We start from the raw sequence: 26,673 nt of genomic DNA, 5'->3' as shown, positions 1-26,673 counted from the left end.
TCATTAGTGAGTTCTCCTAAGTAATCACCAAGTTGGGGCATCCATTCATTCGGTTGACTTGTAAATATGACAGAGTCAGTGTCGAAATAGAGAACTCTATGCTGCAACTGTTCAAGAACAGAGTACAGTTTCAGACGGGCTTGAGCTGTAGTGAAGGCAGCAATCACAACATTGGTTTTGTTGGAAGCAGGAACAAATCCCTCTCCTTGAGTGTAGTACACTTCAATGCATTCATCGTTGACAAACTGAATATTCTTTATCTGGGTAGACTGACAGGTGAGAAGCCTGAAATAGCGCTCGGGATCCCTGACAAGCTCGACTTGAGGCATGTTGTCACGTTGCCCGAATTTTCCCCAAAATGAGTTAAGCATGAGTTTGGCTAACGAACGAAGCCCAGGGTTCTTTCGAATCTTATGATAATCCAATCTGATTCCTTCTTTTCGTTTGTAGACCCTAATGTATTGCCTCTTCTGTTGCTCTGTTTGACACCATGATGGCCACCCGCTTGCTTCTTGTTTAATTTTCAGAAAGGTATCTATGTATCCGGTAAACAGCTTCGAGGACTTTTCGGGGAAATTCCAAACTTCCACCATTCGGACCATACGATATCTCATTTCCAAAGCTTTTACGACCTCAATGGAACACCAAGTTCCAGACAACATACGTTCTTCTTCATTGTGTTTACAGGGTGATTGTTGTAAATTCTCGGCACACGTTCTGCACAATGGGAACATCAATTTTCCTTGGGCGCGGTAGGGTAGCACCAGATGAAACAGGGACGATGGTGGGAGAATGTCGCATTTGATCAGACCATAGAATTCAGTGGAAGAGCGGTTGATGAGAGCTTCACTGGTCAAAATTTCGGGATGTTTGATAGGAAAGCTTCCATATTTATTCGTGAAAGGGTACAAGGAGGTAAAGTCTACGTAATGAATTTTCTCATCCTCTGTCACCTCTTTGAAGAGACACGTGGCATTGGTCCTTCCACCAAAAAACGCATCGCGAGGCTCTAAGGGAGTATCAAATTTGAGGTTTTGGATGAAGTCTCTCATGTCTGGACTATTGGCAAGCTCGTGCTTGAATTCACATTCCCATTTGACTTCCACTTGGTATCCCAACTTCTTGAAGCGTTCTAGTTTACGGATCGTTCCCTCAAGAAGGTCTTCCATGCTGGTGTCATTCACCGGATTCTTGGTATCAGGTAAGAAACATTTGGCGCAACCATGCCACATACAGCCCATGAACTCGTAAATGATCTTTGTGTCAGGATCATAACCGTCAACATAATTACCATCGATCCGCTGCTCTCCACCGTTCAATGCATGGAGTATACGGGCACCGGTCTGATGATGAATCCAAGACAACCATTGCAAAGCAAGAACGGAATGTTTGCGAGCAGGTTGGTATCCTTGAGGTGGAACAAGACCAATCGTTTCTTCTTCTAAGAACTCTTGCCGAAAAACATAATTACAGGCGGACGCAATCGTGATGCAGTACTTGAAAGGATCCAGATTGCAAGTTTCTTCCATAAGCTGTTTAAATTGTAGACAACATCGTTGGAGAATGTCAACATCACTTCGACAGTATTCCACTATCTCTTTTTGAAAATCAAACGTGAAATCATTATTCTTCTTCTCTTCATACCACCTCAAGAACTCTTGGCGCTCTTTACCGCTCATACCGTCAGGGTCGTAGTTTTCGATTGGAGGAAGAGGACCAACGTAGCTTTGATTTTCTTGGCGGTTGAAGAAATGGGGAAAATAACCTTTCTTTAGTTCAGTTAACCCAAAGGTTTAAGGCAGGGCTTTAAGAGGCATCGGTAAGAAATTCAGTGAGTCACGGAACTTGATTTCGGCTTCTTCGAGGTCCATGGACATGATCTTTGCGCCATTTAATATCAACGTTGGAAGAATGCATTGTTTATAGAAATACTCACACAACAGTATTCCGTTAAAAGAGCGGAAGTTGTGCGCGATAACAATGGCACCTGCGTGCGTTCCGTCTAATAGCCAGGACCCAAACTGTTCGACACAATCGTCTCCTTTAAACACCACTTCAAATCCCGTCTCGTCTTGTACAATTAATAAATTTGCTATGTGACGTCCCTCTTCCTGGCGTGTTTCTATGTCAAAGAATAAATATTCTTGTTCTGCTTCTTCTTCAATATTGTAGTCTTCTTCAACTTCGTCAGAAAACATTTCTTCTGAAAGGCGTCTTCGTTTACCTTTGTTTTTCTTCTTTTTTCCTTGTCCTTCTTCTTCTTCTTCTTCTTGTTTGTCATCCTCAAACTTGATCGGTTTCATGTAACAGAGGTGCGTGTTGGGATCCACATATTCTTCACAGTTGAAACACAACTTTTCACCACATTGGTGATCTTTTGCACTTCTTCGTTTGTGCGAGAAGATTTTTTGGCATTTTGTGCATTTGTAGAATCTTTGACATACCGACTGACCATTTTTGTTTGGACGGCAGTGATTGGCATAGCATTCGTCTCCTGCAAACAGTCTATGACAGGTACCACATTCTCGCCACGGTTCTTTCATTTTCACTCCGTTACATCCTTCTGTGAAACAGCACTTGCATACTTTGTTACAACGATGGTCTTCTTTATTGTTGTAACCTTTCTTGCACTCCAAACACCAGTAGCTTTTTCCCAGAAAGGCAGAAACAGAAGTTAAGATGTCGAAATGGTTTTCGTAAAGATACAGATAGATTTGTTTTTCACGCTTTGGTCCTTCAAAAATAACAGCGTTAAAATGTTTAGCAGAGAGGACAACGATTTGATAATCTTCGATGACTGCCTGGAACTTAGCAATTTCGGGTAAACCACAGAGACCCTCTGGAACTTTGGCCTTCTGGTGCAGTTCCTTTGCCAAAATGGATTGCAGCTGACGTCCTTGTCGAATTGAATTCCAGTCGGGATTTACTTCTTGGCGAGCTATGTCTGTCACCAACGCACGAGCGAGGCACAAGGAATCTTTGTTTCGGATACGAATGACACACTTCTTGGCATCCAGGAACTTGGACAAGTTAAAACCATAATGTTTTCTTTTGCATAGAGCACGTCCACCCTGCGGCATGCCAACATGCACTAAATGAACGTGCATCCCATCTTTTAAGTTTACTTTTTCATTGGACTGCAAAACGCGTTGCACTTCTCCCATGATCCTCTCTGCATTTAATTCATGACGAGGCATAAATGGTAGAGAAATAGGATAATCAAGGGATCGGCTTTGTAAGACAAATCTTACCAAATCGTTTTCGCCCATGCCTGGGCTCATTTCCTCCACGAGAGAATCGAAAATGTTACCAAGTTGACTCAAAAGAGGGGTTCCATCTGTCTGCGGTTTCAGTGAGAGGTGATAATCGGTGCTCATAGTGTTGAATTTTCGTACTTTTCTTGTACCTATTTCTCGAAGAGTATAGTGTTTGTCAGATTTCCACAGGTCCCTGCCAGAGCCAATTTGCTCTGAGGACTTAAGGCAAACGTCATTTTCATTCTGATGACACAAAAGTGAGCTGAGAATAAGAAATAAAATCAAATAATGCAAAATAAAACATCACTTCAAAATGTAACTTACAGAGAAAATGTGCTGTTTAACTTTGACATGGAAGCGAGGTTGCTTAACTTGCAGACTCATATTTCAGTTATGTAACTTACAGAGATAATATTCTGTTTAACTGAGTCCTGAAAAGCGAGGCTGTGTAACTTGCAGACTCATATTTCAATTATGTAACTTACAGAGATAATATTCTGTTTAACTGAGTCCTGAAAGCGAGGCTTTTTAACTTGCAGAGTCGTATTTCAGTTATGTAACTTACAGAGATAATATTCTGTTTAACTGAGTCCTGAAAGCGAGGCTGTGTAACTTGCAGAGTCGTATTTCAGTTATGTAATTTACAGAGATAATAATCCGTTTAACTAAGACACGGAAGCGAGGCTGTGTAACTTGCAGACTCATATTTCAGTTATGTAACTTACAGAGATAATATTCTGTTTAACTGAGTCCTGAAAGCGAGGCTGTGTAACTTGCAGATTCGTATTTCAGTTATGTAACTTACAGAGATAATATTCTGTTTAACTGAGTCCTGAAAGCGAGGCTGTGTAACTTGCAGAGTCGTATTTCAGTTATGTGACTTACAGAGATAATATTCTGTTTAACTGAGTCCTGAAAGCGAGGCTGTGTAACTTGCAGACTCATATTTCAGTTATATAACTTACAGAGATAATATTCTGTTTAACTGAGTCCTGAAAGCGAGGCTGTGTAACTTGCAGATTCGTATTTCAGTTATGTAACTTACAGAGATAATATTCTGTTTAACTGAGTCCTGAAAGCGAGGCTGTGTAACTTGCAGATTCGTATTTCAGTTATGTAACTTACAGAGATAATAATCCGTTTAACTAAGACACGAAAGCGAGGCTGTGTGACTAACATATTCATAATTAATTAACTGTTTAGCTGAGTCATGAAAGCGAGGCTATGTAACTTGCAGGAATAACAAAGTATTCAAGCGAGTTTAATATAATTGTTATAGAATTAAGAATGACTTACTTTGTCTTCCAAAAGATGTTCATAATTCCAGGTTTCAAAGACTGATTCTATTTCCTTTCCTTCCCAATCTTGCATCGCCTCTATAAGTGTATCATCTGATTCTGTTTCTTCTGCTTCATACATTTCGCTCTCGTTCTGTAGGGCATCTAGTTCGTGGACGTTAAGAGCGGATTCCACAATCAACGGTGTATCTTCGCATATGTCGTCATTGATATAGTTCACCTCATTTAGTGCTTGCGACATTCTGTCATATCTGAGTTCAGGTGTTGGTGGGGTGTCAAGGCATTCATCTGGATTGTTTACTTTAGTAGATTCAACGGACGAATGCAAGTCTTGAAAAATCTCCGGATGAGCAACTTCGAGTTCATTTAACGCACCTGATAGGTTTTCATAGTTGATTTCAGGAGTTGATGGAGTGTCAGGAGATACAAGCATTTCATTTACAAGTTCTGTCAGCCAGTGATTTGAAGTGTTTGCTTTTGCACACAATCTCCTTTGCATTTCTTCAATGTTTGCTTGATCTTTAAATTGGTCTTGAACCCAACGCTTGTGAAATGGAACCAATTCATGTTGTAACACTGACGGAATCATTAGCATAAGTCTTTCACGCCATAACTTCACAATTTCATTTTTATTTACAGACAAAACGGCTTCGAGACCAAACATCTCCACATCGTTGACCGTCACATCAGGAGTTCCAACTAACTCTTCCAATCAACTCCATGCTTCATGCTCATACACACTCCAAAATGCATCAAAGATATCTTGACGCAAAAAAAGGCGGCATCGCTTTCGTGATAAATGATATTCGTGTAAAGCCCTCTTTTGAGCGCGGTTCTCTTCCTGAAACTCGGAACTACGTGAAGCGATTTCGTCTTCTTCAACTATCCGTGTATTTGCAAGATGTTCAAGACATCGGTGCGTACTCTTCAACGTACTGAAAACAGTGCGTTTGACTTCAGGGTTAAACTTGACTTGTCTGTTCATCTTTCTGAATGTATACTAAAAACCTTATCTGTTATGTCATTTTTATAGCAAATTTTACTGGTCAAATGACGCTATAAAAACCGGTTTGGTTTTTAATCCCGACGCCGTTAAACAAGCTCTGTCTTTTACACAGACCAATCAATTTCTACAATTTTTAACAGCTTTCTCACCGGATTTAGGAAGGACGCTTTCCAAGCGAAAATATTTAAAATGAACCAATCATGCATTTATTTTTGCAAAGATCTTATTTGCAAGACCGTTTGGCCTACGGTTTATTTAAATGCGCCAATCAAATAGTACAGCTTTCAACGAACTGAGAAACGAGAAGAAATCACTAGAAGTTTAAATATATGATATATCTTTTTTTATCGAAACGTTGTTGACAACCGTAATGTTGACTTATGCTAATAAACTTATGATAAGGGCTACTTATGCAAATAACTTTACCTTTACTGATTTACAAAACTGATGTACAATTTTCGCATTGACTTCGGAATAAAAAGGGTTCCAAATCTTCCAATCAGCAAATGGAATACACATTCTGTATAAACACAACCAATAAACATGAAGGAATAGCTTTATATAAAGCGAATGCAATAAACCAAGCCTCGCGCAGTTTGCTCTCTCTACCTGTGTTGCTGTTTGGTGATTATACTTCTGTCGCTGATTTTGTTGCTATCGATCATGGATGTTGAAATCACTAAAGTTATTGTGCAAATGGTAAGTAAATTTATGTGTTGGCTGTTCTGTTCTGTTTTGTAGAGTAATTTCCATGTAGTAGTAGCTCTGTTTATGCAATGTAGATTTCTTTTTGAAAGTTAAGTCGGGTTTGGTTTGAAATGCGCGCCAAAACTTTAAAGTTTATAAGAATCATAAAAAACGAAAAGAGTTTAAAGTAGAGGGTTCGTTTAGGAAAAACATTTCAAAACCGTTTTGGCTGAAGTTTGTTTACATGCGTAATTTCCTGAACAAATCTTTTTTTTTTCCGTTTACCTTTTATAACAAAATGCGCGCCAAAAATCTTGAACTTTAGTGAGATACAAATAGCCAAAACCGATTTAATTTAGGATATTCGTTTTTCATATAGCAACGTATTCGAATGAACCCTGATTTCGAATTAAATTGTAACTCTGCTGGTATGAAATTAGGTTTTATTTTGTTTAGGTGTTATGAAAGCGTTTTGCAAACGCGCGCCAAAAAGTATTGAAATGCGAAGATACATCACGCCGTCAATAAACGAAGAAAGAAAATTTAAACACTCTTTTTACGCTACCGAGAGTTCCATGTTTACTGTAATTTGGAGAGTATCTGTGCTTACTTTATTGGTATTTACGCATTTTCACTCAAGCATATGCAAACGTAGTTTTGACAAATTTTCTTTTCAAATAACGCCTTGACCCTTTCTAAAAAGAAGTTAAAAAAAAAACATTTTTATATATAAAAAAAAGGGTGCAGTTAGGATAAGACATTTTCTTTAGTATACATGTAAAAGTTAATTTAAGGAAATGATGTTCCCTCTACTGTTATTAACAGAGTAACTTTCACAGTAACGTTCTCTGGTAAAGTTAAATTAAAAGTTATTTCATTAAACGCAATCAATGTGTAATTCATTACATCGCTTATGTAATTAAAGAAATACTTCCCATGAGGGAATTACTCATTGTTTCTCAATAGAATTCATTTCTTTTGATAAAATACCGGGCTGAATGATATGATTTATCTTGCAGATTTTGAACACTTGCATGATATGTATGGACGACGATTTTAATCTACCGATGACGCGCTGTTGCGATACTATAGTACATAAGAAATGTATTAGAAGGTAAGAAAGCGCGCTGTTTTTTTAGTTAAGAGAGATTTTTTTCTTTTAATTGTTGAACGCATTGTTTACATTTCGCTTCGCTTTGCATTTTAATTGTAAGTGTATTGTTTACAATTCGCTCAGCTTTTCATTTGGTTTTATTTCAGATGGAAACGTTCGAGATCCGATAGTGCTGTAGGTTGCCCTTTTTGTACCCGCGCATATAAACTTCCAAATCAGGAACACATAGAGGCAGATGAAAGAGTTATGATGCGCTTGAATCAGGTAAGAAATTAATTGAAGGAAACTAATTGTTTAAATCCTGTTTTGTTCATTATTAATTTGTTATTAATTTTACCTATTTTTGTTTCTCTGGCAGATTTGCGCAACAAGACATCCAGAGACCGAAGTACAGGAAAGATGTCTAGCATGCATTTACTTCAGAACGGGGTTAAATGCGATTCAAAAACACGAGTTTGCATTTATAGTAAGACGAATAGCGGCACACAAATCGTTGTGTAACAATAATTCAAACTGTGAGCATTGTTTGAGACTGACACAAAGGATTTTTCAGTATTATGTCGGGTGACTTTGCTTGTCAGTCTCAAACAATGCTGACAGTTTGTTCTGTTTTATTTTTTTATTGGTCTTATTGTAAATGCAAACTCACGATTTGTATTGCATTTAATAACTGAAGTAAATGCATGCTATTCAATTGTAAATACAACAGCTTTTCACTTTACAAGTTTAAATATACTCCCTTTTTTTTGCACAAATTATACAGCAATGTAATATAGCGCAGTTTTCTCTATGTTTTCCTTTTTTTATTGTTAATACTTACAAACGTTATATGACAAATGAAAATAAATATCTGTAAACAAACAAATTTTCGCTTTACAGTCCAAATGTGTGTTTTCCTTGACGTTTCCAATACCAAGGTATGAAAGGGTCCGTATTCCAGTCGCTCACAAAGTGATGGTAGATTGAAGTCTCGAGCCAATGTTCTGATTGTACTTGTAACTTAAAAACATACTGTAGCTTTGACCAAAATTTCTCTTCGTTCATAAAGTAAAATGTTGGAACCATTAATTCGCCAACCGAGAATTCCATGCCATGATCTTCACACGTGATTTCAACAGGTCGTCGTGCTGTTGTGTTCATACACAATTTATCCCAAAGTTTATTCAATAAGGTCACCACCTTATCCTCCATATTTAGACGCTGCATCCGTTTTGATAAAGCTTCCACTTGCAAAGCAAGACTTTGCTTCTGTATCAGGCGCTCCATTGGTTGGTTAATAAATGATTTTTTTTTTCTCTTGCGCGCAAACCGTATTTAAAGTTTTCCAGACACCATTTTGAAAACAACATTTATCCAGCCTGAAAACCGGTTTGACCAGCTAGCAAACAAGAAATGTGCGCCATTTTGAATAATCAAATCCAACCGGAATCAAAACTGGTTTGACTTGTTTGACGGTACTCCCTGATTGGTTCTCGTACAAGTCTTTGTTCTCCTTCTATATAACTGCATTAGCACGAGGCTGGTTGGGTGGTTCAATAACTCTATAACAACACCAACATCTCTCCCAAAAACTCATGTAATATTCAACAATAAATACTCAAAACAATACCATGCATAATAGAGTCTGCCTCTTACATTTACCGTGACTCGTATCTCATTAAATTTGTCCATAAACCAACGTGACACGCATCTCATTAAACCAGCTCCTATACCTGCGTGACACGCATCTCATTAAACCGGTTCTGGATATACAGAGCTCATTAACTCAGGCCTGTTGAATTCATGAATAAATTGGTCTAAGGTTCCCCGGTAAACTACTCTAGGTAACACTGTTTTTTTTTTAATTTTTTCATTAACTGAACCCAATTTGTAAGCATGTTAATATGGTCAAGATGATTTTTTACATTTCATACATGATAAATTTAAAATTATTCCAAATATTTTAAAAAATTGTTCCTGTTTGTTTATTTATAAGATTTTTGTAAATATTATAAGTATTTTTTTATCAAAATACTTTCATGGTGGTAAGGTTTTCTACTTACAGAATTTGTATAAGTAAAGGGTTTAAATTAAATTTTTTGTTAAGATTTTTTTAGAAAACGTTGTTGTTAGTCAGCTTTCAAAATAGTGTGAACTTTTACATTAAATTGTTGATGATCACCATTGTTATAACCAAGGGAAAAAGTGCCTTCCTCCATACTTATTAACTTCCTGCATACTAATTTGAATTTCCTGCAAACCAATGAGCCTCCCTCTTACACAATGAAAACAATAGACATTCCAGACTTGCTCGTTTAATTCACACCCTGATTGGATCTTAAGATTTATATTGTCTGTTTTGAATAACAGGCGGAATCGAGGGCTACAACTCTGTTAACCGTGGACGAAGTTGAACAAATCCAATGAAAGAAGCTAGCCACTATTATTGGTCATGTGTTCCAGCTTACCACCTATGCAGCGTTTTGTGAAGATCTTGTCAACCCGGAGAAAGTAAATCGATGCCATGGCTGCACCATTCATCACTCAAGCCAAAGAGAACACTCTTGCCTGATGATGGATAGTGAAGATGTGTGGTTCTATTATCATGAGGAAGCCCGCGAGCAAATTGATCTTGATATCATGATAAAGACTGCGGAAAACGTTTGCTGCACTATGGGGTTTAAGCTTGGCCAGACATGGGAAAGTTATCTGACGGAGTTCCCTTAGTTGCCTCGGACAACTGAGGAAGCTTATCAAGTCTTTCCCCAGATGAAATTAATGTTCACGTGCCTGATCCAAGCGCGAGTTTTTCTCTGAAGAGAATAATAAGGATACCAACAAAGACCCCCTAAAAGTGTTCGAGGTTCCTGCCCATCCGAGCCAAAAAGACAAAAAAGATGTCCACTGTGTGGTTCTGAAGGCTTTAAGCTGGCCAGACAAATGAAGAAGCACGGGAAAACGAAATATCTCTCTGGGGGAAAAAAGCAGACTTCAAGGAAAGGGCCACAGAGAAGGAGAAAAAACAGAGCAACGCGCAAGCAAAAACGATAAGGGGAGCACATCCAAGTCATCTCATCATAAACATGAAAGAAATCACTTTTTGTGTAAATGGCAGGGCTGCACGGCAGTAGTTAATAAACCATCACAGCACCTGAAGCGTTTCCATGCTTTATCTGACGAAATGGTTTCATTTGCAAGACGACTTATGCAGTTGGTGGACAATTAACCACTTCTGCAAACTGACACAAAAAAAAGCCAGTAGTTAAGGGGGTGCTTTTGAACTCACTTTTCCCAGAAATTCACTTTCCTATTTTGTAAAAAGGTTTCTATGGAGCTAAGTGAATGGGTTAATGAATTCAAGATGGCAGCGAGGCGGTATTGAATGGGTAAATGTATTCATAAGTAATCGTGTATTCCATTTCCGTTTTGTGAAGTAGGAGGTGCTAGCATACTACCTTGTCATTTCTCTCCCATCAACCAGCACAATAAACGTAATCATTATCATTTTTTGTCATTACCGGTAAATGTATTCAATAAGTAATCGTATTCCATTACCGTTTTGATTGTTGTTTTGATTATATGGAGTGTTAATACCTGTTTTAAAACTTAAAGTGTTCTTTCTGCCTCGTCCCCAGGCGTCCTCGTCCTTGGTCGTGCACGGTTCGCTTGGTGTTGTGGGACTGACGTGCACGGTTCGCTTGGCGTTCTGGGCCTGATGCGGACGGGGAAGCGGACGCCTGGCAGATCCTGTTCAGTTTCTTGGCAAAAATGTTCGGTTTCTCGTCAAAAGGCGTTTTAGCGCTTTTAACAAGTTTAACGGTCAAGAAATCAACACTGGGAGCTACGTGGAAGTTAGTACTGTCAACATGGGGATTTTGACGGCCTTTCGGATCGTTTTCGTTGCTCTATCGAGCCGATTCTTTTCAGCGTTCACTGAGGCTGGTTTCAGCAAAGCGGGGGTCCCCTTGCTTTAATCTAATGTTGGCGGGAAATCTAGCTCAAAATCAGCGATTTATCCGGAGAAATGGTATGAAATCTGAGCAGAAGATTGAACAGAGAAAATCCCACTTTGATTGCGAGAAGATCGTCAATGGCGGAGGGTAAAGAATCTCTGCCGTCGTTAGAAAATTAAATTTCTTTATAAGCTTCGAACTGAGGATAAGTTTCGCTTCAATCGATGCCAGAGCTGGTTTGTTTCGTTTCTGAGCAGTGCTTAGCTTCCTTACATTTCGGTATACTTTTATTTGTACCTCTTGGCCGTTAAACTTCAGCTATAAAGTCTATAAGCAGCGCTCCTGATTAATTTGTGTGTTTCTCGTCACTGTACTGCTTGATAATGCATTGATACTGTAAGGAGAAATAAGGTTTTGGTCACTCTTTTGGAGGATTTAAGCAGGATAAGACTTTGACAAACTTGTAACAAAAAAAATATAGTTTTTTCTAGTTGTAGTGTCACAGGGAGTGTTTTTTAGTAGGTGTTTTTAGAGAATGTGTGGCCAAACGTTATTCCTAAGGGTAACAAAACACTGGACTATGACAGACAGCAAAACTTAAATCATTTTTGCCGGCCCAAGAGTTTATGGCTGAGATAGTGTAGGAAAATAAATTGAGATGCCAGGCAATTTTACATCAAAGGGTTTGTTACTGACTCTTAAATGCATTTCATGTGAACATGGCAACTCCTGGCTAACCATATTCAATTTGATTAAAATAAATAAACCGGCAAACCTGGAGTTGCCACTTTTTCCCCAGTCTGCTAATAGCCCACTGCCTCTAGCAGTCTTGGAAAACAATTAAAACACTTTAAATGTTGAATGTATGCTTTGCCTACCCTGCTGCTTTATACCCATGACAACAGCTGTTGTAAGAGAAAAAGATACCTTTTTACATTTTTAAAAATATTTTTAGTAGTACTGATTTTGCAAAACCATTCAGACGTTTCCCTTCAATTTGCAAAAGTTATCTAGCCAGGAGGGTTTTACCTGCATGGCCTTAACCTACTGTGAATTTAAATAAATTGTGCATGAGATAATCTGAGGATTACTGTTTGTACGACAATTTCCTTGGTGGTGCCCTTCATCTGATTATGATCTAGACATAATAGTTAGCCTTCTCCTGAAAATTAACTTGATTGATTTTCTAAAGTGATTTACTACCCTCTTCAACCCTCCATGTACAGTTCACCCCAGCTCCTTTTGTAATTAGTTAATATCAAGTCAGTGGGAGTATAACAAAGGCCTTTAGACACCAAATTTGCAAGCACAAAGTAAACATTTCTTTTCAGTGGCTAAAAAAGTAAAGAATTTTACAAATACATGTACTATTTTAAATTTGTAAAGAATTACAGGAGAGTGATAAAAAATTAAGAGGGGTTTGTTACTAGAGTTATTTAGAATAGAATGATGGTGGGCCTTGGATGTCCAAAGATGCTAGCCTTGCATATTAATACATAAATATTTTTGAGAAAAATTATCTTTCCATTTTTACAAAGCAAGATTTCAAGATGATCTTAAATCATATACCGCACATGAACCATTCTAAAAACTTCATGAAAACAGTGTCACATTCATCAGAAATGCTCTCTGCACCTGCCCCCAAATTAAAAGCCTGCATGGCATGGCGTAGGGTACATTCCAAACAATTTAGTTGCCTCAGTTGCATTCACAGCATAAATGGCAGACTCACTGCCACAATGCTTAACAAAAAAAATGTGTATTGAAAAAAATTACAGTTATGATATCAAACATTTTTAATGTAATTTTTATTTTCAATTAATAAAACAACTATCAAAGGTTGTGCTTGATTACTGATAAGCAGATAATTAACATTTTATTGAAGTAAACCAGAGATAGTAGAAATGACATCCCAAAGACAGATGAATTGTTATTTGTATCGATGGATTCATACTGTTGTTGCATTATCTTTGTCGCGTCTGGCTTAAATGAGCGTCCATGGAATAACTAAAAGGCAACTAACTCTCGGGCTCTACGAAAAAAATTCTACACAAAACAATAATGGAAAGGATAACTAATTTTCTTGTCATTTACACTCGGATTTACAAGACAACTTCGATAAACGGAAATGAGTACCTGTCTCTCTTGGAGTTCGGAAAATGTCATTAGACATTTCAACGTCTCTTTGCCGTAAAGGATTTAAAGCTTTTTTAACTTCACAGAGTGCCTCGTATGCTCCTCCTGGCTCTTCTCAAGCTGAGCTGGGACATGAAGCGTGCAAAAATGGTGGTGAAGTCCGTCGTCTTAATAAGAATATTTTTCATAAAAGATGTGTCCAAGGCGCTCTGTGCTGTAAAAATGCTAAATAGACGGCTCTTTTGCTGTTTTTAATACACATTTCAGGGTTGATGACATTTTGGTCCGCCATATTGAATGCAAGATCTGCCAGGCGCTCCGCGGCTCGCTCCCTAACCATCAATCCCCGCGCTCCCTGTTTTCCCGCCTTACCGCCTCAACGTCCGGCCAATCGGTTTAACTTTACACAATCTACCAAAACATGGCAAGATCAAGTAAGAAGTGGACTTGTGTCCGATGTCAAGAAATAAAGTCATGCTGTAAGATGGACTGGGTAAGACCGTAGAAGTTGTACTTGTTAGGCAGAGTATCCATGTGGCTCCGCACACAGGGTTGACTATGGAAACCATGGGGAGTAGGTTCCCACAAGTAATCGACTTTTTAACCAAGTGCTACAAAAGTTCTAAACATAATGTAGGCAGCACTTTATTATGTACCACACATCCCCTAACTTGTATAGATTATGGGCATTCGAAAAACCCTTTTTTGTTAAGCCAAGAATGCGTAGCTGGTATTATTAATTTTTTTAATTACTAAAAGCATTCTAATGTTAGAAGAAAATGATTTCCTTGGATCATTTTATTCTGTGACGAAAAAAGGGCGGGAGATATTGGCTCGGGGAATTCAAAGAGTGTACAAGTATGATTTTAGAAAACCAAGATCTGATTACAATTTGTTTATTTCAAAGTTTTACACCGGAGCAGGTTGGGCTGATAGTTGTATAAACCCTGCATGTCAAAGACCCATTGTACGTGACAATGAATGTAATGTCGCGTCTAATCTTGCATTAAACCGGGAAAAAGCCTCTCAAAACAGCTTTGCAGTATGTTTTGATTGCGGTAAAACATACTCCAAAAAGGGGGGTTACATTTTTAACTTGGTGTTCATTGAAAATTTAAATGTGTAGTGGAAATAATTATAAGTTACCGTATAAGTGTTGACTTCATTGAACAATGTAAGATAAAGAGTGTTTGAATTGCTTTGCATTGATGAATATGTGTAATCTTCTTTGAAATCCTAGCATTTGATGACTTTGATGTAACTAAGATATTTTATCTTAAATCTTTTACGTCTTATGTAACTAAACAGTTAAAATGCATAATCTGTAAATAAAAATACTTGAACAGATTTATTTCTTGAGTAATTCTTTGCGTCAGGTAATAAATACAAACTTTGCTAGCAGCGTACCTACGCGATTACTTATAGGACTACATTTACCCATTCATTTCTTCTTTCTTCATTAACTTCCATTCATCACCTCACCACCATCTTGAATTCATTAACCCATTCACTTAGCTCCATACAAACCTTTTTACAAAATGGGAAAGTAAATTTCTGGGAAAAGTGAGTTCAAAAGCACCCCCTTAACTACTAAAACAGTTTCATACAAATACAATACCAATGGCAAATTTCAAAATAATTTGTATTAAATGGGCAAGTACCGGCAGGCTTCTTTTACAGGTCACGGGTCACAAGTCACAATTTTTTATAGCACATTATTAATTCTGCTTAGTAAACAACAGTCAAATTTAGTGAAGCGTTTTAAAAATTGGTTTCGTTAGCAGATTGAATAATCTATTCGTGAAATCATAGTTAATAGAGGGAAATGGTTAGGAAGCCCGGCAAACATCAAAGGAGCAAAAAAAGAGGCCAAGATTTATGTTGGACGGTCCACGACCCTGCACATCTTTTGTTTTGCGCTCATACACTATGCATGAATTACGTAATCGCAATGTTTTTATTGGTTAGTTGCATGAACACACGTAATCACCTATTGTATTTTGTCAGGTTTTGTGCAGGGTCAACCCACAAAATAGCGAACAAAAACATACAACAAAGAACTTTGCCAGGCTTCTTAACCATTTCCCTCTATTAACTATGGTGAAATAGATAATCTACTATTCAAATGAGCCTGGATTTAATAAATGAATGCGGATTGTATTAATGAACATAAGCCTTGCCATACATGCATAGGAAACAGGTAGAAATTGTGATTTTAAAGATGCAAACGTGACACTCGATTTTCGCTCTAAAAGGCAACAAATTTGGTCACCCGACTTTGCTTGACAAACCAAGAAGATGAACTCCTGAGCGTTTTACAGTGGCGTTTTCCATCAACAGCAATGGTTCAGCGAAAATTGGAACAAGAAAGCTTTAAAAGCAGTGTGATTGACTATTGTTTTTAAATAATGTAAACATGTGATGAAAAAACTGGTTGCGTGATTTGTTTTTGCGCTCGAGCGATCATAAGTTGAACTGGTGAAAAAATAATAAGTTTTATTCCGCAGTCACAACTAATTAAACTGAATTTTAACTGGCACAGATTAAACCTGCTTTGCTGACCGTCGCAATAAAACACAAAAATAAAAAATACAAAGAGATTATGTTCAATGAGCTGTAGTCTTTCTGAGTACACCGCTTCGTTTGAAATGTGAATTTTTCCATAAAAGAAAAACTGTTTATCGATCTTTAAAGTTAAAAGTTAGTTTCATTCGGTAAAAACAAAGAAAAATCTTAAAATGTCTTTGCTGTATAAAACGTTAGTTTTGACAAAATATATGACAGGATAAAACTAATTTACTCGGCGGATAAAACGCTCAGGAATGCGATAGTTGACATTGTCTTCTCGTGCCAAAATCAAGTGTCACGTAGTGGTGTTGCACTCTACCTGTTTCCTTTGTATGTATGGCATGGCTATTGTTTATTAATCCAATCAACATTCGTTTATTAAGTCCAGGCTCATTTGAATATTGGATTATCCATTTCATGAATGGATATTTCAAACTGCTAACGAAACCAATTTTAAAAATGCTTCGGTAAGTTTAACTGTTGTTCACTTAGCGGTATAATGTGCAGTAAAAAAATTGTGACCCGTGACATGTAACCCGCGACCTGTGACCTGTAAAAGAAACCTACCGGTCAAGTACACTGTTATCGGAAGCTACTAAAACATTGCAAGGTAGGCTGCAAAATAGCAAATGGGAACTTGAAATTGTAGTGGGTCCATCACATCTTGTCAATAAGCTTCTTGTTGAAATTAGATAAGACTGACAATGTAATTTAAAACAAAATATGAACCAAAGTTGTTCCATAACTTACAGAACATCATTAATTGTTTGTTGTTTTTGTGTTCTCAAGATTTTGCTGATGTGGTTGAATTCAATGCAGTGAACATTAAAGACTAAAGGAAAACAATTTACTGCCTCCGGCTCCAATTGAAGTGGGGTTCATAGCCCTGACAAAAACTCTTGGAGAAAAAAAGGATGCTCTAAAATTTATTGAAATAAGACCAGACAATCAATATGAATGTAGCAAATTCTTCTGTTAGGATCATTGTTAAACATTTGCATAGTACATTTGTGTAAAAAGGTACCGGTAATAAGGCACATGACACTTGTTAACCAAGAATCTTGTTTAAAGAAGGAACTATCAAAGTTTGATTGTTTTTTTCATAAATGTACATGTATCTTCTAACTTCTAAGATTTTCACGGATCTTGCTTTAACTCACTTGCACCTAACTCTTTTTCCAGCTCTTTACCAACCGAATGAAATTTGCCACAGGGCCAGAAAGGCGAATGATAAAGCAAATGGACCCATGGTTTATGAGTGAAGAGGATGGCGAAGATAATCAAGCAGGTTCATGGGTTGTGATGTCCCCACCCTGGCGCAGCCCGCAACTGTCATTGATGTTAAAACAACTGCAGCAAAAAGTTGATTCCCAGGGTCTGCGCACCCAAAAAATTCCAAGAGTCAATGGAGAGCAATGTACTTGTCCTCCGCCATCTTCTCCTCAGTGGGCATTGGCAACAGCTGATAGACAGGAGGACCATAGGAGATCTCCTTCCACACAGCTACTTTCTTCTATTGTACAGTCTCCTCTGTCTACACCAGGACATGACATTGATTCGAGTGATGACAACAGTTATATCGGTTTAATTGACAATGAAATTGGTGTTATAGACAGTCCAGTCACACACCATAAAACCAGGGGTATTCGAGTTCTTAGAGAGGTATCATTGTTTTTCAAAATTACATTGTTGATGATAGTATTGAGAATATTATAGTTATTTATCATTTCTCACTTCTCATTTCTTTGAAAAAGGTTGTAAGTTAGGAAAAAAACGTAAAAGCTTTTCATGTTCCTTATTCAGAACGAAACAAAAGTTTGAAATTGATGTCATACTTTCCCGGTTTATTAAAGATTTTTTTGCCCAATAGTTTTTTCTCATCAAATAAAAGGTATAAATTGACTGACAGTGGTTGTCCTTCATTTTGCTAGCGTGTGTCTTCGGTCAAGTACGCATTGGTTGCTAATTTGAAAATTGAGGAAATGAAAACGAAGTAATTCATGTTCTATGGCACCCATTGCCTTGGAAGGAAAAGATCTGGAAACTCCAAACCAAGGGTAGCCAAGCAGCCCGGGAAGCCTTAAATTCCTTTCCAGAAAGCGACAGAGCCTTTAGAATTCGTGTCACCCCCGAAGTAAGTAATCATGCGTTTAAAAAAATGACACACACTAAAGTGTGTACTAAAGTTGTGTTTGTTATTTTTCAGTTTCCTTTCTCCGTTGCTCCAATGGATTGGTTTAACTTATAAGAGATGATCGATGCCTATCTCTCATTTCATTTGCCAGATCTACCAATAATTATCAGTGCCAATGTCTTCTCCGCAGAGCCGCTACACTTTGTACATATATTTCGCTTCGAATCCATAGTGGACCGCATGATTCCAGTTGCAGTTTACATGTACCCATCGCGCGTAAGAACACGCTTTCGTTATTTTGTAAATAGGCATTTGGAAGGCGTCGTTTCTTTAACAAACGTTTGTTGCGATGACGAATAATTTTTTTCTTTGTTATCTCACTTTAGTCCCAATGTTAATAGTCGTTCCATTACATACATACATTAGCTCGCACACATAGTGTCTCCATACTAACTTTACCTCCCGAAAAGCACACACTCGAATTTGTAAACTGTTTTTAATTATCGTAAGTCGGGCATGGATCATTAGGATTGCGTATACGTCCCGCAGTTGTTTATTTAGGATACTTGTTGTATAATATGATAGTTTAAAACTTATTTCTGTTGTCTGTGAGTGTGTAACCTAGTTTTTACCATTACACGTTTGGTTAAGGTTACCTAGTAACCATGACTGGAACTCGCCCCAACACGTTTGTAAGACGTAAGAAAGCTTGCCTGAACTTGCCCTATTGTTATTCAAAGCTTATTTCTACATACCTACTCACTGTAAGTACCATTTAATGTATGCAGTATCGATTTTCCATGACGTCATTCAGAGGTAGTCACTTTTCATGCTAATGACGTCACTTAACATGGACCCTACACAGAATCTCATTATATACCCACTAAAACAATAGCTTCCGTGGAACGCGACTCTTTGTGAGTTTTTTTAACCTCGTGCCATGTTTTTATACAAATCCCTGAATACTGCAATCTGATTGGTCCATTCAATTTTTTTATGAGATGCACCGTGCTGTGATTGGTTACCAGCCCGTTGGGTGTGCTCTACTACTTAAATTTCACTACAGGCAAACTAAGGGGTGGGATGGGGGTGTGTCTTTCTTGCTCTCTGAAATGTCACTTTGTTTTCATGTGGCAATAATAAAAATATATTGAAGTCTTGCACTAAGGGGTGGGATGGGGGTGTGTCTTTCTTACTCAGCAAAAAAAAAAGTCAGACTGTTTTCCTACTAAAAAATCGTAATAAATTCAGGTCGCGAAAGCCCTTTCAGCATTAATTGTTTCGCATTAAACGCATACTGTTTACGTCACCCGCAAAATAGATCATGTCAGCTTCGTCCCAAAGCACCCAGACAGTCGTAAGTAGTCCAATGGCTTACGCTGTCGAGTTTGCTATGGTGGAGCCCCTGCAAGGGAAAAAGCTAACAGAAGGGGAGAAAATGGATGAAATGTGGAGGAATTTGCTCAGCGCCCAAACCAACTACTGCTTGAGACTTATGGCACACGTTCAACCATCCAGAAGTGCCAGCGAGTATGTCAAATCTAGTGTAGTCTCGCATCTGGGCGATCTTAATAAAGCTTACGAGGGTTTTCGCGAAATTTGCGTTAACCTTCGACAAGCACTTTTTACTGTACCACCTCTCTTCGCCGACGTCCAGTACCAGTTAACAGATATACAGCTCCGAAACCACCAAGCTCGTAAAAAGCGGCAACATCTCGAAGAAATCAATACCGAGTGGCTAAAGTACTTGGATGGCGAAATACCTCAAAGTAAAAACAAAAGCAAATGCAGCCCCAATCTAGTTAATGGGGAAGATTCGTCAACTCAACAGGCAAATTGGCGTAAACGCTCGACACCTATAGCAAAGGAAAGCAGTAAACCCCCAAAGGCAACCAAGAGGCCTAGGGCGCCAAGGAAACCAAAAGAGACCCCTCAGCAACATGTTCAACAGCCAGAAGAATCCATGGGCGCCGTTTATGACGAGCTGTTTGCTGATTTTCAAGCTGCCCAAAATACCATGCACCTTCAACATCAGCAACCACAGCTTCAAGCGCTGCAACAGCCACAACAACAACCACCACAACAGCTGATAGGAATTGAAGATAACTCTGTTGCCAATTTGTTTAACGGTATACAGTTTTAAGTGAAGAACATTTTTTGTTCACGACGAAACGATTTTGTTTTTTGACTTTCGTATCATTTTGTAGGGTGTTAATGTATTAAACACAATGTAAAGTTTGTCCTTCTACTTTCATTTGAGTCTTGTAAATCGATTGAGCTTATTTATTGAATTGTAAAAATGGTATAAGACCATACAAAATATTTGTAAAGAAATAAATAATAAAATGTGTTTGAAAAGTATTCGAGAAGTTCTGATTCTATAGTTAACATGCATAACGGAAAAATCTCTTTAATTAGCATTTACCGCCCCCACCTCCCTTCCAGGTATTTATACAGAACTCTAATGAAGGAATATTTCGAGTTGATAATTTATTGCCCACTTTTGATGCCTTGTGCTATTAAGCCGGAGTTTTTCCTGTTTACTATTTTCGGTTGACAGTTTAGCCGCCACATTGGAGTGTCTAAATATTTTTAGTTGACAGTATAAAAGTAAGAAGTGGACTTGCGTCCGATGTCAAGAAATAAAGTCATGCTGTAAGATGGACTGGGTGTGTCTTCCTTGCGACACTATTTTGTGCATAGAGTGTTTTTCTTTCTCAAAAGCGTGAAAATCGGTTAGTAGATGGTGTTAACGCTCATTCAGTTGAGTTGCTCATTATAATCACAACTATATTAATTTTGACTCCTTTCATTTTTTTATTGTGTTCCTTTTTATAACTTGCAAATTAACCGCTATAAAACCACAACGCTCGTCGAGGCTTTCCACAATTGTTCCTGATCTTACTAGAAACCTTCGTTCCTGTTTGCCCGTGAAGACTTATCACAACGATGGCTTGTTTATCAATCATCGCTCAGGCCGATGGCTTTCAGCATGTCAGCAACGATTTTTTCTTCAAAGCCTTGTTCCTAGTGACCTGAGAACCAGGCTGTACCAGCTCAGGAAATTCGATTCCACTGAGCTCCTGACACACGATCGTGACCACTTAGTAACTTACCGTGTTCAGTCGCTGCAACACGGTTGGCACTTAAACTCGGCCGGCCTTCCGCAATGTGCGGCGGAGACCGCACTTCTAACATTCCTCCAAGATTCATTACTGAACGCGTTTGAGGTCGGGCATCCCGTGCCCACGTCAATCGTCCTCTGGACAAAGGGTAGAGACATGCAGAGTCACTTCACCATGCTGGCCTTGGCTCTGGCGCCATTACCAGTACCCGTACTGGTCAGAAATCTAGAAGACCTCGATTGCCCGCCAGCACGCAGCCTGACGGAGTTGAAACCATAGGAGTCACCAACGACCATTCCCAAGGCGCTGGCGTTCGCCACTTGGTTAGAGGATCAACATTTGGCGTGATTCCACTACCCAATCGCTGAGGACGGCTCTAAACTAAGGTCGCAGGAATGTGACAAGGGAAAAGCAAGGAAACTCGCCGTAAGCCAAAGAACATTCATTTAGCGCCTTAGTTTCATTGTAGTTGCGTTTAGCCGTTCTTTAGTTTATTCATTTCATGTATTAGGATAATTGTGTAATTGGCCTCTTCGCAATGTAGCATTTGTTATTCGCTCAAACATATAATCTTCACTTAATCTTATATTTGTTATTCGCTCGAACATATAATCTTCAATTAATCTTGTTATTAGCTATTTTGGGATTCGCTTCGCTTTGTTGAAATTTCTATTTATTCAATTTGCTGTTTCCGTATTTAGCATGTTAATCATTTAAAAACACATAAAAGCCAACAGTATCTAATTAGCCAAAAATAACCTGTTGACTTATTATTCTGTTCAGGTAATATTGGAAATTACAAAAAGGCGTGATTTAAAATAATAGGTCGGTTCTTTTTACTTCCGAAGTTTTTCTGTTATGTATTTTTAGTAATAGCGGTTGTTTTGATTTATTAACGTAACTAATTACTTAAGAGTTCCGCGCTTGCCGCGTGTCTAAAGAGTGTTACATTTTCTCAGTATTTAATTTAGTTTTTGGAGTGTTTTGCTAAATGAGTCTCGTGCCGATCTCGCCTCCGCTGTTCACTTGAATAGGATTAATTAACAACCTGTTGGTTGCTTACTCATCGCGTTTTCACTCTGAATAGATTTGTTGACACATCCAGTTCCTTTAATTAATGTTTAGTTACTTAATTACTAGAGGTGCGATCGGTCGGCAAGAAACTGCTCGTTAACACTTCTTAGCTATTCATTGGTTTTAATTTCGTTCGGTAGTTTTAATTTAGTGTTATTTTAGTGTAACTTTCTCAGCCAAGCAACGAACACTTACATACATACATACATACTTTATTTAACGTGGAAAAAAGTACACACTTAGCTGTTAGCTAGTTTACAGGTGCTCCACGATTAAAAGTTTAGTATTTACAAAAGTATTTACATCAAAACAAAGGGTATAAAAGTATTACATCAGACTATTTTAAAATGGTGAAACAAACAAACAAACAAACAACAACACCATCTAGCTAAATTAAGATTCCTAAAAAATATATATATATAAATATAAAAATCCTATCTAAAAGCGATAAAATATAATTATTAAACATTGAAATCAGTTTGTCTAATCTTTTTCAAAAAGTCCTTTGAGCCTGCCATGGAACGAATATCACGAGGTAGCATGTTCCAGTGCTTTGCTGCAGCATAACGCCACGACTTAAGACCATATCTGGTAGTGTTCACTTTAGGTATGGAAAGATTACAATTACCGCGAAGATTGTACGCTGTTCTCTTTTCAGTTATAAGATTTTTGAAGCTGGATGGTGCCCTGCCTTGAATAATATTGTTCACAGTCAATAACATATCTTGAGTGCGACGATTTTCTAAGGTTGATTTTGATCCGATACGCCGCAAGAGCGCTTCGTACGACGAGGTCTTGTCGCTGTACACAAATCTCAAGGTCCTCGCATTTGTTCTTTCCAGTTTTTCTATATTTCTTCTTCCACAGTGATACCAAACTTGACTACAATAAGAAAAATAAGGTAAAATAAAAGCTCTATACAAGGATTCCTTCGTATTACAAGGTAGAATGTTCTTTAACCTGCTTAGAGCGTTTATTTGGCTTCTAACAATAAACTCGGAAACTTAAATTAGAATTTTTATTAAGGTTGCGCTATTCTCAAAGGACTTTATATTCTGTTGTATTCACCTTTCACATCTTGGTGTTAGCGCAAATATTATACTCTGTTAACAATAGACGCTTGTACAAATCGTATATAAACAACCGAACTTGTTATGCTTTTTCGATTACGTTTCGCTTACGAATAAACTGCTGTTGGAACCAAGCTGAGTTGTTGCTGTTGCTGTCCGTTCAGTTCGTGGTTAGATCCCGGTACCCAAGAGTGTAACGGCTCTTCCTTGCAAAGTGAGTGCCCCATTTGAGTCTAATCTTCCCCGAAATTATCGTCACAGTTGCCTCATTACCTCAAGTTCAAGTTCGCCCGTTTCCCCGTACGCACACAAGGAAAACTCTACCGTTACATTGGTTCCCGCATGATACGGATACACAAAATTCATGTTTGTAGAAGACAGCAATTTCCCGCCAGAATATACCCCACAGGACCAGCAAGGTAGACTTGTAGATTGGGCTAAATACGCTGTCCAATACAACCCGTACTTAAGATTGAGTCGAACAGACAGTAAGACCGTAGAAGTTGTACTTGTTAGGCAGAGTATCCATGTGGCTCCGCACACAGGGTTGACTATGGAAACCGGAAACCATGGAGAGTAGCTTTCCACAAGTAATCGACTTTTTAACCAAGTGCTACAAAAGTTCTAAACATAATGTAGGCAGCACTTTATTATGTACCACACATCCCCTAACTTGTATAGATTATGGGCATTCGAAAAACCCTTTTTTGTTAAGCCAAGAATGCGTAGCTGGTATTATTAATTTTTTTTATTACTAAAAGCATTCTAATGTTAGAAGAAAATGATTTCCTTGGATCATTTTATTCTGTGACGAAAAAAGGGCGGGATATTGGCTCGGGGAATTCAAAGAGTGTACAAGTATGATTTTAGAAAACCAAGATCTGATTACAATTTGTTTATTTCAAAGTTTTACACCGGAGCAGGTTGGGCTGATAGTTGTATAAACCCTGCATGTCAAAGACCCATTGTACGTGACAATGAATGTAATGTCGCGTCTAATCTTGCATTAAACCGGGAAAAAGCCTCTCAAAACGGCTTTGCAGTATGTTTTGATTGTGGTAAAACATACTCCAAAAAGGGGGGTTACATTTTTAACTTGGTGTTCATTGAAAATTTAAATGTGTAGTGGAAATAATTATAAGTTACCGTATAAGTGTTGACTTCATTGAACAATGTAAGATAAAGAGTGTTTGAATTGCTTTGCATTGATGAATATGTAATCTTCTTTGAAATCCTAGCATTTGATGACTTTGATGTAACTAAGATATTTTATCTTAAATCTTTTACGTCTTATGTAACTAAACAGTTAAAATGCATAATCTGTAAATAAAAATACTTGAACAGATTTATTTCTTGAGTAATTCTTTGCGTCAGGTAATAAATACAAACTTTGCTAGCAGCGTACCTACGCGATTACTTATAGGACTACATTTACCCATTCATTTCTTCTTTCTTCATTAACTTCCATTCATCACCTCACCGCCATCTTGAATTCATTAACCCATTCACTTAGCTCCATACAAACCTTTTTACAAAATGGGAAAGTAAATTTCTGGGAAAAGTGAGTTCAAAAGCACCCCCTTAACTACTAAAACAGTTTCATACAAATACAATACCAATGGCAAATTTCAAAATAATTTGTATTAAATGGGCAAGTACCGGCAGGCTTCTTTTACAGGTCACGGGTCACAAGTCACAAGTCACAATTTTTTATAGCACATTATTAATTCTGCTTAGTAAACAACAGTCAAATGTAGTGAAGCGTTTTAAAAATTGGTTTCGTTAGCAGATTGAATAATCTATTCGTGAAATCATAGTTAATAGAGGGAAATGGTTAGGAAGCCCGGCAAACATCAAAGGAACAAACAAAGAGGCCAAGATTTATGTTGGACGGTCCACGACCCTGCACATCTTTTGTTTTGCGCTCATACACTATGCATGAATTACGTAATCGCAATGTTTTTATTGGTTAGTTGCATGAACACACGTAATCACCTATTGTATTTTGTCAGGTTTTGTGCAGGGTCAACCCACAAAATAGCGAACAAAAACATACAACAAAGAACTTTGCCAGGCTTCTTAACCATTTCCCTCTATTAACTATGGTGAAATAGATAATCTACTATTCAAATGAGCCTGGATTTAATAAATGAATGCGGATTGTATTAATGAACATAAGCCTTGCCATACATGCATAGGAAACAGGTAGAAATTGTGATTTTAAAGATACAAACGTGACACTCGATTTTCGCTCTAAAAGGCAACAAATTTGGTCACCCGACTTTGCTTGACAAACCAAGAAGATGAACTCCTGAGCGTTTTACAGTGGCGTTTTCCATCAACAGCAATGGTTCAGCGAAAATTGGAACAAGAAAGCTTTAAAAGCAGTGTGATTGACTATTGTTTTTAAATAATGTAAACATGTGATGAAAAAACTGGTTGCGTGATTTGTTTTTGCGCTCGAGCGATCATAAGTTGAACTGGTGAAAAAATAATAAGTTTTATTCCGCAGTCACAACTAATTAAACTGAATTTTAACTGGCACAGATTAAACCTGCTTTGCTGACCGTCGCAATAAAACACAAAAATAAAAAATACAAAGAGATTATGTTCAATGAGCTGTAGTCTTTCTGAGTACACCGCTTCGTTTGAAATGTGAATTTTTCCATAAAAGAAAAACTGTTTATCGATCTTTAAAGTTAAAAGTTAGTTTCATTCGGTAAAAACAAAGAAAAATCTTAAAATGTCTTTGCTGTATAAAACGTTAGTTTTGACAAAATATATGACAGGATAAAACTAATTTACTCGGCGGATAAAACGCTCAGGAATGCGATAGTTGACATTGTCTTCTCGTGCCAAAATCAAGTGTCACGTAGTGGTGTTGCACTCTACCTGTTTCCTTTGTATGTATGGCATGGCTATTGTTTATTAATCCAATCAACATTCGTTTATTAAGTCCAGGCTCATTTGAATATTGGATTATCCATTTCATGAATGGATATTTCAAACTGCTAACGAAACCAATTTTAGGTAAGTTTAACTGTTATTTACTTAGCGGTATAATGTGCAGTAAAAAAATTGTGACCCGTGACCTGTAACCCGCGACCTGTGACCTGTAAAAGAAACCTACCGGTCAAGTACACTGTTATCGGAAGCTACTAAAACATTGCAAGGTAGGCTGCAAAATAGCAAATGGGAACTTGAAATTGTAGTGGGTCCATCACATCTTGTCAATAAGCTTCTTGTTGAAATTAGATAAGACTGACAATGTA

General features: G+C 37.8%; 1 protein-coding gene across 1 annotated transcript; it reads left to right on the top strand.

Annotated features, from left to right (window-relative positions):
- The first annotated feature begins 7,308 nt into the window (after positions 1-7,308).
- Positions 7,309-7,935, top strand: LOC144652323 (uncharacterized). The gene is made up of 3 exons (XM_078512376.1): positions 7,309-7,362; positions 7,509-7,626; positions 7,721-7,935. Exons 1-3 carry the CDS (start codon positions 7,316-7,318, stop codon positions 7,928-7,930), a joined length of 375 nt encoding a protein of 124 aa, XP_078368502.1. The 5' UTR covers positions 7,309-7,315; the 3' UTR covers positions 7,931-7,935.
- The last annotated feature ends 18,738 nt before the right edge of the window (positions 7,936-26,673 follow it).

Source organism: Oculina patagonica, chromosome 4 (assembly GCF_052425735.1).
Source record: "Oculina patagonica isolate OP01 chromosome 4, crgOcupat, whole genome shotgun sequence".
Taxonomy (NCBI): Eukaryota; Metazoa; Cnidaria; class Anthozoa; order Scleractinia; family Oculinidae; genus Oculina; species Oculina patagonica.
Note: the sequence above shows the minus strand (reverse complement) of the source record. Positions and strands in the feature narration are given on the sequence as shown.